Source organism: Betta splendens, chromosome 4, assembly GCF_900634795.4.
Source record: "Betta splendens chromosome 4, fBetSpl5.4, whole genome shotgun sequence".
Taxonomy (NCBI): domain Eukaryota; kingdom Metazoa; phylum Chordata; class Actinopteri; order Anabantiformes; family Osphronemidae; genus Betta; species Betta splendens.
In genome coordinates this window covers 26132432-26150674 of record NC_040884.2, presented here as the reverse complement: position 1 = coordinate 26150674, position 18243 = coordinate 26132432, and the positions used below count along the sequence as shown (strand labels likewise).

Sequence of the window (18243 nt, the reverse complement as noted above, 5' to 3'; positions counted from 1 at the left end):
CAGCTATGGCCTCATTCTCATTACAGTTTATTTATATCAGGCTGACAGGGGAACTTAGTCTTTATCTTCTGTGTGTTTAGAGTGTTTCCCATATCCAAAATAAATACATTGATATAAGAAAACAGACAGTATTTCCTCATTCACTTACTGCAACACTGCTGTAAAGACTTTTTAGGTAAGCATGTAAGACATGCATTGACTGCATAATGACTGAAAGACTCTCAGAAAACATACTGCTTTAGAATGAACTTCTGCTACACCTCACCACACTAACCTCTTCTCGATGGCATGCAGGAAGTCTTCAAAGGTTCTGAAGGGCGTGCCCTCACCCCAGATTCCCAGGCGGCTCATGTAGATCATGTTCTTTGGCTCAGAGGCACCTGCAACAGACATGGTGAAAAATATTTTTAAATCATCAGTTTCATAGCATCACATTTATGAATGTGTCTTCAGGTGTCAGTCTACCTGTGGCACTGGCATACACCACTCTGGCCCGTGGCAGCTTGTTTTGGAGGTCAAGCACGGCCTTGCCCATCTTCGTAGATGTAGCGTTCTTGGCTTTGTGGCATTCATCAAAAATTATCTATAAGTTTGAAAGGTCAAGGGCAAACAACACAGACATGCAATGCAAACGTGTGCTACTTTAAATTTGTAGATGTGAAAATGAAAGGATACAACTCCATCAAAGTCTGGCTTGCACCAATCTAAGATTTGTTTAATCCTTGTCCGGTGCTGCCCTCCTGCCTGGCTCTCTCCAATCAGCGCAGAGTAAGTTGCAAACAGGACTCCTTCTGAGGTAGCTGTGTCTCCGTATTTAATCTATAAAAACAAATGGTTGTTATTTGGCAGACAGAACCATCAAATAATTATGTATGGCGTGTCCGGTTTTCTGCTCTGAAGCCTAAAGCTTTCCTATGAATAACAAAAATAAGCGTTGTCGTGAAAAATATTGATAATCATCATATTGTCACTGTAGCTCCCCCTGGACTCACCTTGTTTAAGGCATGCACAGGAATATTTGCTGCATCTATGTCTTTGAGATCTCTCTCTGCATCAAATTTCAGGTCATTGGATATGCTGAACCTGAGGGCAGGAACAGAAAAGTCAGTAATTCAGTCAGCTTTTACAAGCTCCTACAAGCTCAACGTACAACACAGCAACGGACTGGATACAACTCACAATAATATACTGTAAATCAATTACTTCTAAACCAATAAACCCACAGCTATTATTTAGGACCCAAACTAGCCTCATGGCTGTTTCATGTGAGGTCTAAGAGAGTAGTAAATCTCTCTAACCATAGTGCTTTCTTCCTTCCCTTCAGGTAGTTCTCCAGGATGATTCCTGCCACAGTGCGTCCCTTTCCAACTCCTGCCCCATCCCCGATGAGGAAACCTGCCCTTTGGTTGTTCTGAAGAATCACCTCATGTTGCTGTGGGTGCACAAAGAGGCGTGAATGCATAAGCAAAGTTCCAAAATAAATACGTTTAAAGCGATTTCAATATTATGTGCCAGTGTTTGTACCTGACAGGCATAGATTATGGCCTCTAGCTGCAAAGCAGACAGCAAGCCACTTTTGATAGTTGACTCGGGAATAGACAGTGTGTAAGTGACGTCAGGAGGAGGGACACTGGATAGTGTGTTGGTCTCTACCACTATGTCAGGATGTGAAATTCCTATCTTAGCTGAAACGATAGCAAAAGAAAAAAAATTACATAACGGTACTTCTAACATGCAGATGATTTTACAGGTAGCGGAATGTTGACAAGAAAAACAGTGGCCTACATTTAGAAGGTCTGTACTCAGCGTAAGTGTCTACATGTCCCAGTTCCTCTGTCTCCTCTTCTTCAGCATCTTCTTCCTCCTCTGGTGGGGCCTGAGTTATCTGAGGCTGGACACAGCCACAACATTTTAATCAGTGTCATTTGCACTATTAATAAGTTGCAGGTTTCAGTTTCAATTCTTATTTAGGTTAAGACAAGTTTGAAAACAGACAGTAACTGAAAGTTAGAGACAGATGAGCAGTTAGTAAGATAAAACAGTGATTTGCATACTTAGCAGCATCACATTACTCTTATCTAAGAGCAAATAGTCCAATTTTGAGAGACAGCTTAACGCTGCAATGCCTCTCACATATACAAGTCAAACGTATAATGACAGAATATGGTATTATTTGGTGCATTTGTACAATGCCCAATTTATGCAAAAGGCAGCCACACTTTAATCATTTGTGATAATAACAACTTGCCAAAAAAAGCACAAGCAACACAGATGATCTCATGTAGGACTGCCCATGTACATGCATGCTCAGTATTAGATCATCAGCTTTAAATTAGTTTAAATTTAAACAATCTACAGTAGGTCTTAGTAATATTGATTTGTAATGCATACAAAAACAGAAAATACAAAACAGCAATCTGCATTCCTGTGCATTACTGTGAACTGCCAGTAAACAGGCTGGTGTAGATGTGAGCTTTTGCTTTCATTTTGACATAAGAGGCTGGTTAGGCTACCTGGAATCCTGCTAAAGGTGGTGTGCTGATAATAGCAGTTATATCATCCAAACTGGCCAAGCCATGAAACCTGTTGGTGCCATTCTGCTGTCAACAAACATAAAATGAAAAAATACAAACTCAAATAAACACAGTGCTCAATGTATAAGCAAAAAGAAACAAAAACCATGAACAATTACTTTGTGTCTTTTTCCCTCAGCATGCCAATGAAAGTGTGCGGATACTTCACAGATGTCAGATGGAGGAGCACTCAACAAAATGCAATTTGTTGTCTGGCAGTGTTTGGCCAGCAACAACAACAACAGCAAAACTCTGATAAAGTGGTGTGTGTGTCAGGGAAATATATTAGATGAAATGAGCACAGAATGAAAAGCAAAACATAAAAGGCTTTCAAAGAGCATAATTACATTCTCATCCATCTTATTCCAAGGGAACAGCAACAGCCACGAAGGCAGGTACAGAAAATTACTATGGTCAAGTTAGACTCGGGTCCATTTAGAACACTGATTATAATTGACTTAGTGATTTAATTATTAATTTAATTTAATTGATTTAATACTTAGAATTTATTGAGAGAGTAGGAGGGCAAGAGGGACAGTTTGAACAATTTTTGCTAGTGCTTGGTGTCCATCACCCCTAACAGACATGAGTGTGCTGGTTTCAACATGTTTGTATTACACAACAACTGTAAGATGAGATGCTGGTGTAGCAATCAAGTGTTTCTGGTAATGTGGCATGTTTGTGAGTGCTTGCTCCTGACCTCTAGCTGGTTCTGTGCTGGTGCAGTGGTGGTAATAGTGTTGATGTCCCAGAGGGTGGGCACTGGCTCAAAGGTGTCTGTGCTGATGAAGGACTGGCTATCAGCATATTCCGACAGTGAGTCAGCCGGAGATGAGAACAGAGAGTTTGTTGAGAGGTCATCAATGCAGGACAGGTCCTGGAGGTGGAGAAGAGAGGAGGTGTTAGCCACTAAAACGGAGCACAGCATGAGGCTGAAGAGTCAGCCATTGTTTTTCACCTAAAATAAGTTGAACACTGTGAAGGAGAAATAGACATTATAAAATAGGAACCAAGCATTTCCAAACATTCAAATTACCAGCACACTTAAAGGGAACAGAAAGAGCAATTATAAATCTTATTTACCTTTGCTATGTCGGTTACAACCCCACGCATTGAAACATAGAATATTGTGAATACCGCAGAAAGAAAAAGGTGTACAATTAGTATGAATAGAAAATTAGCAAAGACAACCAAAGTGATGCATTCATTTGAGATTTCAGCTAATACCGTGCTCTTCTGGGAGTAACGCGCGTAGCCCAAACTAAATCTAATCACACACAGATGTGTCAGAGCAGCCGTGTAAAATAGAAAGCGAGGGCAAGGAATAATGAGAGTGCCTGTGTCTGGATGTGTGCGTGTGTCATTTCAGTCATGGCTGCCTTCCAGTCGCCCCTCTATTCATATCCTCCCCATGCTATTAGCATGCCATGTTCTTTAACTAGCCCCTCACAGGCACCCCTGGGCCCCCTGAGACCTATAAACACGGATGTGGGGAGATATAGATTGAATGCTATAGGGAGAGGGGGAGAACAAGGTAGACGACAGCAAGCCGAACAAAGGAGAAACTGTTTTTGGAAACAGAAGTATACATCTCTACATTTTAATGTGTGGAGGCGTCTACTCTATGTCCTCAATGTGTGTGACTGTATGTGTGTATAATTTGTGCTTCCACAATCCCTTCAAGCAGCCTCAAACACTTCCCAGAGGTTCTTGCTAATTCACCAATTTCACTTCATGTCACCACGTTCATTTCATTAAAGGAATCAGAAAATCTAAAGGTTACTTAGCAAGTTAATACTCAGTATCAGACAGTGTCTAAGGACAAAGAGCTCAATGCACAAGGCGCATTAAAATAAAAAAAAATGCATTTATGTTTTTGTTTTTTGTCAAGATTAAGCACAAAGTTCCAATCTTTATGCTAAGCAGTGTTAAACACCTCACGCAGCAGCTTCCTTTAGTGCACAGATCGTGGTTGCATCAATCCATTCATCCAGCTACAAGCAATAAAGCAAATAATCATATTTCACACAATGCTGAACATCTGCCTTAAAGGTTTGCTTTCTTGCTCCTGACCACTGTATTAAAAAGCATTCAAGCAAATCTAACAGTACATCTGTTTTTAAGCACTGTCCTTCATTTTACAACAGGCTTAAGGACCTCTTGTAGAGGACTTACATTAGGTAAGCACAAAGTAATACTAGGACTGAAGATGACTATAAGAATAGTTGTATGCTGTGAGAGTCTTCCCTTCTGGAAACAGTGATACATTATTAGTTGATATGCTGACTCAATCCCAACAACAACACAATGTACCGTTACTGATTAATACTAAGAAATGTGTGTCATAGCTGCCTGTTAGCCATCACTCACAGTTCATTTGGAAATGTTTTCACAGCCATGAGGCAAGATGCAGTGCTTTTATTGTTAGCATGACTGCATCCTGCGGGAATGGGGCCTGATGAGGGTGGTAAACAGCAGACAGACAAACACAGGCTGAGTCCAGCATGTTTTTACAGATGCATGTGCCCTCAGACGTTAGTGAAACAACTCACTGACCATAATGTGGCTGTGTTGTGTGTGGCACAGAGAGCTTTTTCAAGAGTACAGCACAAAGCTTATCAGTGTTTGCTGGTAACTTGATGATTTTGCTTCTCTCTTAACTTCACCCACCATACTCTGTGTGTGTGTGTGTGTGTGTGTGTGTGTGTGTGTGTGTGTGTGTGTGTGTGTGTGTGTGTGTGTGTGTGTGTGTCCGTCCTCAGGGCAGGATCAGGCATGAGCACTAAAAGCAGGTGCTCCAAAAGTTGTTGTACCCTGCCGATGCCTAACCTACCCTGGTGACAGAGAGGTAGAAGTAGATAGTTCTCCTGCCTTTCCTGTCTGCATGTTGTGCGTTTGTCCTATCAACTGGGTGTCTTCCTATCTCTCTCTATACTTTGACTCACCCTTTGCTGTGCTCCATTCCTTCTTAGCTGTTTTCTCTGGGGATAGATAAGTAAACACAAGACTGGGAAAAGTGACACTGTGTCACCAGAGGCATCATTCCACAGAAGCATAATTGTGGAAACACAGATAAGTACAGACACAAGGAATTTACTTCAGAATTCATGCATTGCTTCTTTCATAAAGCAGTACAGTAAATTAGTTGCCATTTGTTTAGTAGGATTTGCCAAATGCCTCTGAAAACAGAGAATATAAATTACAATTATGTTTGTTTACAGTTGTTTCTGTTCTCCTTCACAATAGACTTATTTAAAACATAAGATAAAACCAGCTTTATATCAATATGTACTGTGAGTAACATATAACAAATAACCACATGTAGATCAGTGGGTCACGGATAGCAATGTGACTTCCAGGAAAACAGTAAACTGAGCCAAGTACTAGTGCACTGTTAAGAAAAACAACTGTCTTTAGTTAGTGCTAACCAAGACACAGCCAACCTCAACACCAAGCTAATAGAGTTGTTAAGCAGAGCGTAACAGAGGCAGCAGTGTTTGTCTCCCGGCAGGCCCATACCCAGAGCTAGTTCATCCACTGCTCCACGTCTAGGCTCTGCCAAGTAGAGATAAGGCTTGAATTCCAACTGCTCTGATGGTAATCTGGCTCCTTCCACAGCACAGAGGCACACAGCCACAGAGCTACTAATCCTGATGCTCACTCGCTTTTTCTCTCCTGTGCAACAAAAGTGTGTGTGTGTGTGTGTGTGTGTGTGTGTGTGTGTGTGTGTGTGTGTGTGTGTGTGTGTGTGTGTGTGTGTGTGTGTGTGTGTGTGTTCTTCAAAAGTGCTTTTGCAAGATCAGGATAGAGACTTCTAGGAAAGAACAAACATCTCAGATCTTGTCATTTTGGGAATGTTAGAGAAGGAAGTCAGTGTGTGTTTTGTGTCCTCTGTCAGTAATGAATCCAGCTTCCATATAACCTTATGACCCCACAAAACAAATTTAAAACTATGGCGGACAAAGCAGTTGAGGAGCTCTGTATAAAAATGCACACACATATACATCACATCTTGAATTGCAGAAGCAGTAAATTGTACCCGTGTCTGGATCATGACAGTTGTCTGCCTGCGGATGATTAACAAAGACACAAAACAGTAAAAAATGGCTGCAACAAGTTCTTCCAGCTTACAAAATGCCTGCAGAGCTGCAGGTTGCGTGGTTGTGGTTGGAGGTGGTGGTTATCAGCTATTAGAATCTGAACTGGAAACATGCACTTCTGAACACCACCCACAAACAGCTTGGCTTTATCCACTTGGTGGATACGGTGTGATAAGCCTCATCTGGAACATGTCATAAAGTAACTCTCCTCCTCTAAAATTCCAGTCAAACTATGCATTAAAATAAATTTGTTGAAAGGGCTTTTTTTTGTTTGTTGGTCATCTAGTTTAATCAGTTGCCTTGGGAGAAATGGGGAACAGTCATTTATGAGAATGTTTACAAGACGTTACGACGGCCATCTGTGATAAGTGCAGATGCTACCATTACAATAATTTTAATTTTAGTAGCCTAATCTTTGACTTCTCTTTGTGTTGGCTTTATTTGAATATTTTTCAAGAGCCTAATTAGTCTGTGCCTTTAAATATTTCTCTTTAATTCCTCTGTAAATATTATTTCCAGGTGTCAAGTCGATCAGTCCTTTATACTATTGTACGAGGTTATAGAGCACATCCTGTTAAACCTAATAACCTGCCACAGGGCGAGGACAGGCTGAGGCCCCAGGCAGACAGGCCAGGCCCAGGGCTTTCCCCTCCTACACACAGCCGGCTCGACTGCTCTTCCAAGACCAGAAAACAAGCCACCCAGACCTCCCACCTACCCTACACACCCACATATAGGCACAAGAACACGCCTTGAATTACCTCACCATGTCGCCCATGTGTTTCTGTCAAGTCTTGCTTATTTATTCCCAGTTTTTTAAGCATACGGCCCCTTGTATGTCGACCCTCTTCTCCACCCCCCACCCTCCCAGGCCCTTGTTGTTATTCTAGGTTTGCTTTCCCACAGAGATCTGCGGAAGGAAGGAGATCTATTTAATCCAACACTTCATTATTGCTGATACTAATTTCAATGTAGTGCCAACTCACTTCTATTACCCATACAAATATGCTCTAAATGGTGAGGCTAATTCACACATCGTGAGCCTCCTACACACTGTAACATAGTACTGACGCCAACTAATGCTTAAAACCATTTTGATAAAACCAAAATAATGTGGTTTATTACAGCAGCAATTACCCAGAGGGCCCTTATCTTATTATTCTGTATGGCCATCCTGCCTGAGCATGAAACATCGCTGTGACAATAGTAGTAGGGATGGGCATGTGAGTGAAATCATAATGAAAACAGTGAGGATTATAAGTCCAAATAAAATGCCCCAGCTCCATAAACACCATTTAAAATATTAGTGGAAACTACTGTAAATCTCAACAAGCACTACAACAAATCACTACAAGCAACCATAGTTATCGGGTTACCTTGGTACCGTGTGGAGAAGGACTGGGAGAAATTATTTAACCCATTTGACACAACCTTCACCCAGGCTTCTCCCCTTTTGGATCAGCTGTTGACCTTGTGCACTCAATAAACACAACCTGACTGAGGCCTGTGTTGGTGTCCTTTCACAGGGTGGGCTTGGGGCCAGCAACTGAAAACCACCACTGGTGTCTCTCTCCTTTTCTGGGTTTTGTTATGTCACGATGTCTGTATGTTCTACATCCTTGACAAATCTGCTGTGACTTGCTTGTAAGCTCGCTGCCTACAAACCTCCTGGAATTTTCCAGTGTTTTCATATGTTCTGGAAAATAAAAGGATGCCGTGTCAAGTGTCTCTACTAGGTTGACTGAGCTGATTCAAAAAACTATTTTGCATAAGTCAAAGCTTACACTGAGCTGACTACTGGAAACTAACAAGAGTAACAAGGCCCTTTGATGCACAGGAAGCTGTTGGCAAACTTAGAGTCTCTTTACAGCTCAGGAGGACAATCACGGTTAAACTTGAAAAAGCAGAATGTTTAGAAAGGCTGAAAATCAAAGTCAGAGCCAAGAGAGACAGAAGCATCAAGAGCGATTTCATCTGTTATGTGTTTGCAACGCTGCCAAAAGGATGTTTCTCACAAATGGATGAGTTGGCATTCGCAGATGTACTGTATGTCTCAAAACACACTTGTACTAGGTTAAAAAATAAAGACCTAAAATGGATTTATAAAATTGTTTAAAAAATGTTTGTGAGGATCTGCAGCACATTCCTGTGTAAGCCTGCATGTTCAGGGCTATAACATGTGGATGTGAGAGGAGTGACGACGCAAGATGACGAATCAGTTAGGAAGAAATTTCAACACAGGATACCTCATAATGCTTGTAACAGGGCTTAGACCTGTCACATGCAAGAAGCTGAGAGCAAGTGAAGATGGTATAACCTTTTGTGAGAAACAGCGTGACTGCGACAGATGATTGTAAATAACTGAGTTATCTGAGAGCCATCTATAGAAACATTACATTAAAGTGATTTACACATACATAAATATAGTACTGACAGATCTGAAATTGAAAGTGAACTGTTTCAGTAACAGTTCTACCATTGAGCAATATTTTACTGTATCATACTTTTACTACTTTACTTCAAACCAAGCGTGAGGTGTATATTCACAGCTCCTCGTACTCTATCAGACGACTTGCTTTCCGTTTTTTCTGTGTGACATACGCCCACACCCTAACACATCTGTAGTCTTAGAGTGATAGGTTTGTTCCCCGTAAGTTTCCGATTTGCTTCTTGGCTGGTACTGGAACTAGTATTTATTCACCTAAAGGACCATGTGAACGCAACCAAAAATGTAGAATATTTTTGTGCTTTACTACCAGTGAAGGCTGATAAGACAAACATTGGCTAAAAAGAAACTTTTAGAAATGGAGAATGTCACTTGTCTAATCCTGTAAGATGAGTCTTTGGACTGCAGTAGTGAAGCGCAAACAAAACCTCTAAACAAGCATGATTCAATGCAGGCAGCATTTTCAAACTTGCAGTGTTCCTCCTTTTTCTATACAACACCCCACAAAAAATCCTACTTACGTGTTTGATGTCATTAAAACAAACAATTAACAAGAACTTTGCTGTCACTAGAACTAATTAAAATATAATATACCGTAGTGCTTTTTGTGGTCTGATATGATGAATATACTTTGGTAAAGTTTGGTGCCAAAGGTTTGTAATGCTGACTGGTAGTGAAATGCCCATTTTTACTGCAGCAGCTGACATCAGCTGTGAGAATCCATTCATGGCCACCTGTGTTAGCCCCCTAGAGCGACTAAAGCCTTTTTCACAGTTTACACACTTGGCTATGACAGTCAGATCATGACTGGACATTGGATTGAGCTTTTAATTCACAGACACAGGCCTCAAATGAACATCACCCTTTGCCTCCCTCTGCACTTCATTTTTCGACTCTTTTTGTTCTGAATTCCAGTATGCTCATGTTCCTAATCTCTCCGATTAATTGCCAGCACTAGTGCACGCAGGCCTTAAGAATGGATGCAACATCTGATCATTTAGAGTGAATATGTATTTGGACTTTTCAGTCCTGAAAAACATAATCTCATGTCAGTTAAGTTCCATAAAAATAACCTAAATTAAACATAATATGACTAATGCATACACGCTAAAAATACCTGCAGTTACCTGCACCTGCATTACTAGAAATGGCTCTGCGCTGTGGTTATGTGCACTTCTTTTTCAACATAAACAACTTTTAGCTTAGAGTATTAGTCTGTTGTTATAGAAATAATTCCACTGTCGCTAAAGGAAAATGGGTTAATTTGTTTCAAATATGCTTGATTTCTGGCAAACATGCTGCGCAAAAGAAAAAAAAAACACACTTCAAAACAAATGCTGAATCCATAGATGTCATTCAAAATAGATTTTAGAGCAGATTAAACTACAGGGCCACCTGACAGACCCATACAAGTGTAATACAGCATGTTAAATAAACAATAAAATGACCTGTACACAAAACTAGTCAAAACCAGACACTACAGGTCATGTTATAGACATTTAAACTGGCCATCTTCATTCTGCTGTTTTGCATTCAATTATAACACTGTTCCACACCACTGAAGCCCCTGATCGTGTAAGGAAAAACATGCTGACATTAACTAATCGACTTAGTCAGAAATTCTATGGAAATCATCCTTTCACAAATGTAAATTTAACCTAACAACACTGTGATTAAATATGTCTAATAAAAGCTTACAAAACAATGAGTTAGTCAGCTGACAAATGTGCTATTTAGCGTGAACAGATATCAGATTGAAGCACTTATTGGAAGGAATGAGGCACACAACCGTTTGTCATTCAGTTCCTGGCTTGGAATGAGAATCTCAATGGCACAATGGCTTGCCAGAAAAGTCTTTCTAATGAGTCCAAACCTACAGCAGGTGTTGCCTTTTTGTCGCTATTATTAACAGGTAGTTCTGTGTCATTGTCAGATAAAAAACAGGGCAAAAAATAAAGTAGAAGCAACATCTTAAGAGGTAAATTTTCAAAATCAGTTAAGGTAAAAACCTAGTTTTGCCACTTTGTCACTGACTGTTTACTAAGTTTTAAAAAGTTATTTCAGCAACAAATCAAGCCGCCAAGACCAAACTTCAGCGGGACTGACTTTAAAAAGTTAAAATCAAGGTCTATCAGTGCGGTAACAATAAGGAAGTATTTTTAAAATTAATACGAGGAAGTAAAAATGAACCAGTTCATCATCCTTGACTTTAATGTCAAAATGACAATAGGACTTTAAACAACACGTCGTTAAGCACATAAGAATAAAATTAGGCAAAAAGTAGCAGTACCTTGGGAAGTGGTCGTCCCAGCTGTGAATACAATTTAGTCCAGATTTGCATGAGAGACATGGGTCCAATTGCTTCAGTGTGGGATGGTAAGATACACACAGACATACACTCCTCTTTCACCTTCAATCCCTGACTGCGACAGCCTCTTCCATGTGTTGGTCGAAGTACTGGCTTTACACCTTACAGATGCTGCACTTCCACCCAGCAGTGGACTCTCATTAGCCCTTTCACTGATCTCTCCTGGTTCAGCACACACATCTGGCTCTATCTCAGGTATGCTCTGGGCAATGAGCTCAAACTCTGTTGCTCTCACAAACACAGACGCAGGCAAGTCTAAAACTTGCTTCCTGCTTCACTAGGGCAGTCAGGTATTTGCATAGAGGGCTTAGTCATAGTGGTTGTGGACCAGTTCCTCAGAGCTCAAAAAGGTGGTTGGAGAGTGAGTGAGAGTGCAGAGGAGGGGAGGGGAGGGGTGGGGAGAAGAGGGAGGGAGGAGGGGAGGAGCTTTCAGGAAATGATGCTTTTGTTGGTAAGTGACTAGAGTTACTGGCAGTCAGGCCCATTTTACTGTACATGGTGTAACTCAACCGCATTTGTAGTGTAAACAGTATTGCGCTGAGGACCTGGCCGCTCCTCACACCCTGCTGCTTACCGCTATGTTTAATGGCCTGGGCCACTATTTAACGATTATTATATTTAGAGCCTGACTGTCTATCTTAATTCATCCTTAGTTCTTTTTCTTTCTATTTGTCTGCACTAGCTCAATTTCAGGAGTGCTGTTCTAGTAAGAATTAATGGTTAATAATAATCTATGGATTTTAGCTGTAAACATTATTGAGAAGAAAGCAAGTAAGATGTCTAATTAGTATAATAAGAAGGTGAGTCACCTTTGAAAGAATTCAGTTGTCTTGATTTAAGAGTCATAAACATTATTTTGACACAAGCTTATTATACTTGACAAACACAAATGAACTGTTTAGAAACATATTCAAGTTCAAGCTGCTACAGTACTCTTAAGTAAGTAAGTAAGTATAAGTACTCTTATCTGCACAATTACACACAAATATCTCATATGTGCAATGTCGTGTTTACTGGAAGCACGAGTGCTATTATTAAGAAGATGAATATTCTGGGAATGTGATTTCAACAGGGTTTAATAACAAATCCAAGATGGTGATCAAAGCCAATGTAGTGCCATCACTACAACAGAGCAACAGACCCAGTCGTAAATGATGAAATTGTGGTATTTAAAATAGAATTAATATGATTTGTCTTCTTACAATAAAGGGGTCCATTTGCACACCCTGCTTCCAGGAATAAATGATATCAAGTCAGCATGGTGTGATACTGTAATGTCCATCTCTACTGGATGAAGAGGAGTCAGACTCTCAGAGACGGAGTGGCGCCTGTCCATGGTATCGTCATGGTATGAGTGGGAATCCTATGAATAATGTGCGTGTAAGTATGTGTTTGTATTAGTGGAGTCACAGAGTCATTGGGGAAGGATGAATTGTTGATTAACTTAACACAAATAAGAACCTTACTGCACCACAGGCTAAGGATTCATGCTGGACATAGAAGTTTTATTGTCATTTGTGCATAAAGAATATATATATATATAAGGCTTGTGACATGAAAATGTGACTGGCTATTGATTCTGATGTATTTATTACTTTTTCATTTTAATACTGACTCTAATCCTCTAAAATAAATGCTTCATTTTGAAACATAAACTTCCTCTGATGCGCACATTTGCACGTGAACAGACATTATATTTTTGACAAATGTCACCACACTGCAAATGATAATATGTCAATAAAATCAACTTTCTAATCTTAGCTTTTAGGAATTCAGCATGACTTAAACAAATACCTAAAGGACATGTAAAGTTCAAGGTTCCCATGAAAGAAAGTGCACCTATCTATTAACAAACCTCTAAATTAACCCTTAACTTCCTCCATTAAACTAGGTCAGTTGACTGTATGTACTAGAGAGTATCCTAGAAACAAAAACTAATTTATCTTATCTCTCTTATTGGCCACAACAAATATGTCAAGAAAAACAAGATAATGTTCTCTGCATGTATCCATGGACAAAATACAGAAAGCCATTTGGTTTTGCCTATTGTTCAACTCGGTTTGAGAATGCATTCAGATGTTTGTTTTTGGCCCGCTTTGCAGACTTTTAAATCCTAACTATTATCTGCCCATCATTGACATGACATGATGTATCAAAGGCTGAGAAACCATTCAGAGTTTTGGGTTTGATGTCTATAGCAAATGAAAAAAAAAATCACAAAAACAAAAGTGAAAAGAGCTTTGAAAGTTCATGCAAATGAAAACTGTGCAATGCACAGAGGAGCATGTGCATGTGTAATAGTAAAAGGACATACACACAGGACCAACAAAAGTGTGAGGCAATAAAGTATGTATGTCAGGATGTCTAAACGTGCTGCAAAGTCTGTTAGAATAATGTATATTACTGTACATAGTATATAGTATTTAGTGTGTTGTCGGTACAAAGTGTTGTTCACTCTTTGAGGTTAGCCAAAGTGGTAAGTAGTGAGTTCTGTTGTATGACTTCCAGTAAGTCTTGTTTTCATGCTGTGACTTTGCACAGAGCTTCATGCCCACCTGCTCAACCAAAGTCTGGCCAGGTGGGCACACGTCCTGCTGTCAGTGTACAGTTCCTCCTTCAAACCAATGAGAATAAAATAAATTGAGTCTTAAGGTTTCCTGGAACACCCGCAGTTATATATTTATTTGGTCTAATCTGAATATTACTCTAATTATTTAGGATGGGCTTTGTTTCTCAGTAATTCTCAACAGTTAATTAACTTTGATACCGCCCGAAAAATATCATGCAGATTGGTAATGACATATTCGGTAATAATTTTGACATAATTAAATTCTGAAGCTACAGTTCTAGTAGTTAGTACTGCTGCCTTACAGCAACAGTCTCAGCTGCATCAGCTGCAGAGAGTTTGCAAATCTTTTTTCTGTTGTGTAACTGGGACAGTGATGGTACTGATGTCAGTTTTATATACATGAAATAAATGTCATTACAAATATAAACATTGTATTTCATCCACTACTGCTCAGGTACTTTTTTAGCCAGTATTTATCAATAAATATAAAATATTAGAGTGATATCAAGTCTCAAGCAAAGTCTATTAATTTTAATAAAAACAAACATTTGCTGTTGTTTTCGAGTCACCAGCAAACTACTGACTCATAGATACATCCTGTCCACATGCAACAGAGTGTTCTGTCAAATATAAGGATATTCCAACAGAGATCTGCAGAACTCCATAAACAACTGTTAAAATCACAGTGCGAAGCTGTGCAAACTGAACGCAATTTCACTAATAGCTCTACAGCTGTAATTCAGGGAAATGGGCACATGTCATAGTCACCTGACAAACAGAACAATAACAGTAACAATTCCACTCAGTTGTCCTAAGCTTAGTACTTCTCTTCTGTTGTGGTTCAACTGAACAAAGACAAGAAGAACTACAGACTCTGGTTATGAAGAAGAGGGGGAAAAATGAAGCCATGGCTGAAATGGTACACGTCATGGATGAAGTAGAGAAAATGGACAATAAAAGGGGGCTGAGTGTGAGTTGGCAAGTTCGTCATGGTGACCCCATGACTTACATTTTCTTAGCATGCCTCACATGGTAGGGAGTGTCCAGAAACCAGAAAGAACAGCTGAGAAGGCACAACACAAGCAGAAATGGCCACACACTGAAACCATATAATTCCACTCCCAAAGTAAAGAAACCAAGCTGCTTCGATGTGAATTAATCAAGAAAAAGGCTAAATTATACTAAACCATGCTTGAATGGCAAATGACATAGACAATCACTGCAGAATTAGTTAGATTCATTATGAGCATTCATACATACAAAGAACACTGTGAAAGCCAGACATGAGGAAATCTAAGGAAACCCCATGTGAATCACTGAATACTGTCAGCACAACAACACACGTGATGAGTAAGACATCACCTTCTTATGTCTCAAAGTATTCATTTAGAGCCTTTGTTCTCAGAATCCCCTTGGCATAACATATGAATGCAAAACATTTTAATGTAATTGAAAGCATACTGCCATTTCTGCGGAACTCTTACATACATCTGTGTGATGACACAATGAAGTGAAACTCTAGTGTACCGCTTTTATGTTCATTTGTGCTTTCTTTCAGAATATATATATATATATATTTCTACGAAGGGGGTAATAAAGTGAAGCCAGTGCTGTATACACCAACAAGTCTAAAACAACTTTAACAGATATCAGACCTCCCATGCACAACAATTTTTATCAAATCCAACATAACATATTTCCTTTCAGTGTCTTTTATTTACTAATTTATTTACTCATTTTTTAACATGCTAAAAAGCAGATTTAATATTTGAGAGGAAATACATAAAAATACTTCAGATCCATGTGAACAGCCTCAACGTAATGTCGGATAAGTCTTTTTACTAGTGGTTGGGTTAATCCATATTGCAGCTCTGATCATCTGCTCCTTTTTTAAAATTCATCACCACAGCATACTGTGTTCTAATATTGTTTCACAATGGCATCCATAAACTCAACCCGAATGGGCTTCAGATTAGAAACTCACTGGTCTGTGTAATTACAATTGGCTCCTATTTATGTCAAGCGAAGAAAGTGCTGTGTAGACAAAAAACTTAAAATACAAATGATGCATGCGTAAAGAGCTGCATGCCCACGTCATGTTGACTCCTTTTTAATCATAAATGTCTTACAGTAGTAAGAAAGGAAGTGGAAAAAGAAAGGAAGAGCCAAATTTATATATACCTCGATACAAGTACAAGTTCAAGTTCAAGTACACGCACACACACACACACACACACACACACACACACACACACACACAGTGTGCTAGTTCTTGTAGGGGAACATGAATGACATTTATATAGTTTTATCAACAGATATATATATATAACCTACCTGAGGGAAATCTCCATTTCTTGGGAGGTTGAGGCTGGAAAAGTCCATGTCAGGGAATCCCGAGTACATGTCCATGTGCACATCTGGAGTGTTGGTGGTAGTGCTGTCATTCAGGGGGTATTGCCTGAATTAGAAGAAGATTAGAAGACTTTGTTTTAATGGACACATCACAATAACTTTAACTTCAGTTTTGTTTCACTGTGACAACAGAGTAGTAATCGCTGATTACAGATTACTGATTACATACTGCTGTTTCTTTCCAAATCAACCTACATTCAGACTTTAAGTCAAGGAGCTAGCTGCGACTTGACCTTCCAAAACAGAAATATGTTTACTTGCATCTGACACAAGGGAAGACAGATGAGCTCAGAAAAAATGAGAGAAAAATGTGAGAATAGAGAGGAGAATACAGAGAACAGCTCATACCCATTGTGAAGCTCCACATCATTTAGTAACTACTGTCCTTTAGTCCAGTACTATATCAGTCCTCAGACCTTATATTCCCAACATGAGATATTTTCAGTTTCTTCTTAGCTATAAGTCATCATAATGTAACAAACCACTGTGCTGACACTCAAGATGAAAGTAAAACGAAACCTGACATGGACGATTTGCTAAAGCTATTCACAGGGTTTGGAGCACTGCCATAGGCCAGAGATCCGTGAGACTGATTAACTGCAAAACACGCCTAGAGGATGAAAGGTCGGCCCTAAAGCCAGTGTACAAACATACTTACATACACATTAGAAATCAGGCTTCATCATTGTCATTTTACTAAACAAAACTAAAAAAAAAAACTGTTCAATTATATTTTTCATGGGTTACAGCAGCAGTTCCTGGGTTTTACTCTAACTAAAATGTAAAACATGTTTAGAGTTATTTCACACTTTTTTCTTCACTGCATAATTTCATATTTGTTCCTTCATAACTTTGATGCCTTCAGTGAGAATCTACAATGCAAATTGTCATGACAAAGAAAGAGGTGTGTCTAAACTTTTGACTTGTAGTGTATACATATACATATAAGACACTACCATCATAAGATCCTACTGGTCAACTTAGTTCCCAGTAATATCAGAGCACTGTAATGGTAATAATAATAACCCTCCTGAATGGAAATCCCCTTTCTAGCCCTTTAGTCAACATTGATATGACTATGATGTCATTACGGAAGATGTCTTGGCAAGCCAGCACTGGCTGCTTTTCAACACAACACAAAGCTGGTTAATAACCTAGCTGACTTACTGTTGTCTGCATGTAGCATTCTCACATAATGCAGTCCACATCACTAATATCGCGCAGGTTTTGTTTTAAAATATTCTATTCAAGACCAAAAACAACTGACAACAAGGACGTAAACACACTGTTTTTTTAGATACTAAAGATTTAGGATTATCAGACAATCTCCAATGTTTTGCAACTACCTAATATTTTTAAATGTGTGACTGGCTCAGTTATGATTATGCATTTTATATTAATAGATTTTCCATTAGAGACAACGTAGTAAATGATGTCAGGAAACCCGAGACAACGTGGTAAATGATGACACCTAGCAACAACCTAGAGCAACAATTCCTTAGAAGAAATCTTCCTTACAATGAGCACTATCATCAAACGGAACTCTCACGCTTTCATCATTGCGCAACAAGTGAACGGTGCGTCACATTACTAAGAAACGTTTCAGTATGGCTGCTAGGAGTGTTGAGAAAGGAGAACACTGAGGCTAAGCAGCACGACAAAATATGACTGAGTGTAGAGAAAGCTAAGTTTGAGTTTTACTTACTCACTGTACAACTAGATCAAAAGAGACAAAACAAACATATAAAGATAGATTTCAACAGGAAACCTCTTTT

At 39.3% G+C, this 18243-nt stretch overlaps 1 protein-coding gene across 6 annotated transcripts in view; it reads right to left on the bottom strand.

Annotated features, from left to right (window-relative positions):
- si:ch73-63e15.2 (protein strawberry notch homolog 2) overlaps window positions 1–18243 on the bottom strand; it is a 43752-nt gene that overhangs the window by 12080 nt on the left and 13429 nt on the right. For 2 of the 6 annotated variants that reach the window (XM_029146293.2, XM_029146295.2), the window contains 10 exons: window positions 16391–16514; window positions 3274–3450; window positions 2514–2600; window positions 1786–1891; window positions 1525–1685; window positions 1299–1432; window positions 993–1083; window positions 676–819; window positions 466–583; window positions 275–380 (listed from right to left, as the gene is read on the bottom strand). In XM_029146293.2, the coding sequence (XP_029002126.1) occupies window positions 275–380; window positions 466–583; window positions 676–819; window positions 993–1083; window positions 1299–1432; window positions 1525–1685; window positions 1786–1891; window positions 2514–2600; window positions 3274–3450; window positions 16391–16514 (1248 nt within the window). Of the gene's footprint in view, window positions 1–274; window positions 381–465; window positions 584–675; window positions 820–992; window positions 1084–1298; window positions 1433–1524; window positions 1686–1785; window positions 1892–2513; window positions 2601–3273; window positions 3451–11409; window positions 11851–16390; window positions 16515–16816; window positions 17389–18243 lie in introns of those variants that run through there. The other 4 variants (XM_041070277.2, XM_029146294.2, XM_029146298.3 and 1 more) reach the window with 4 other exon arrangements.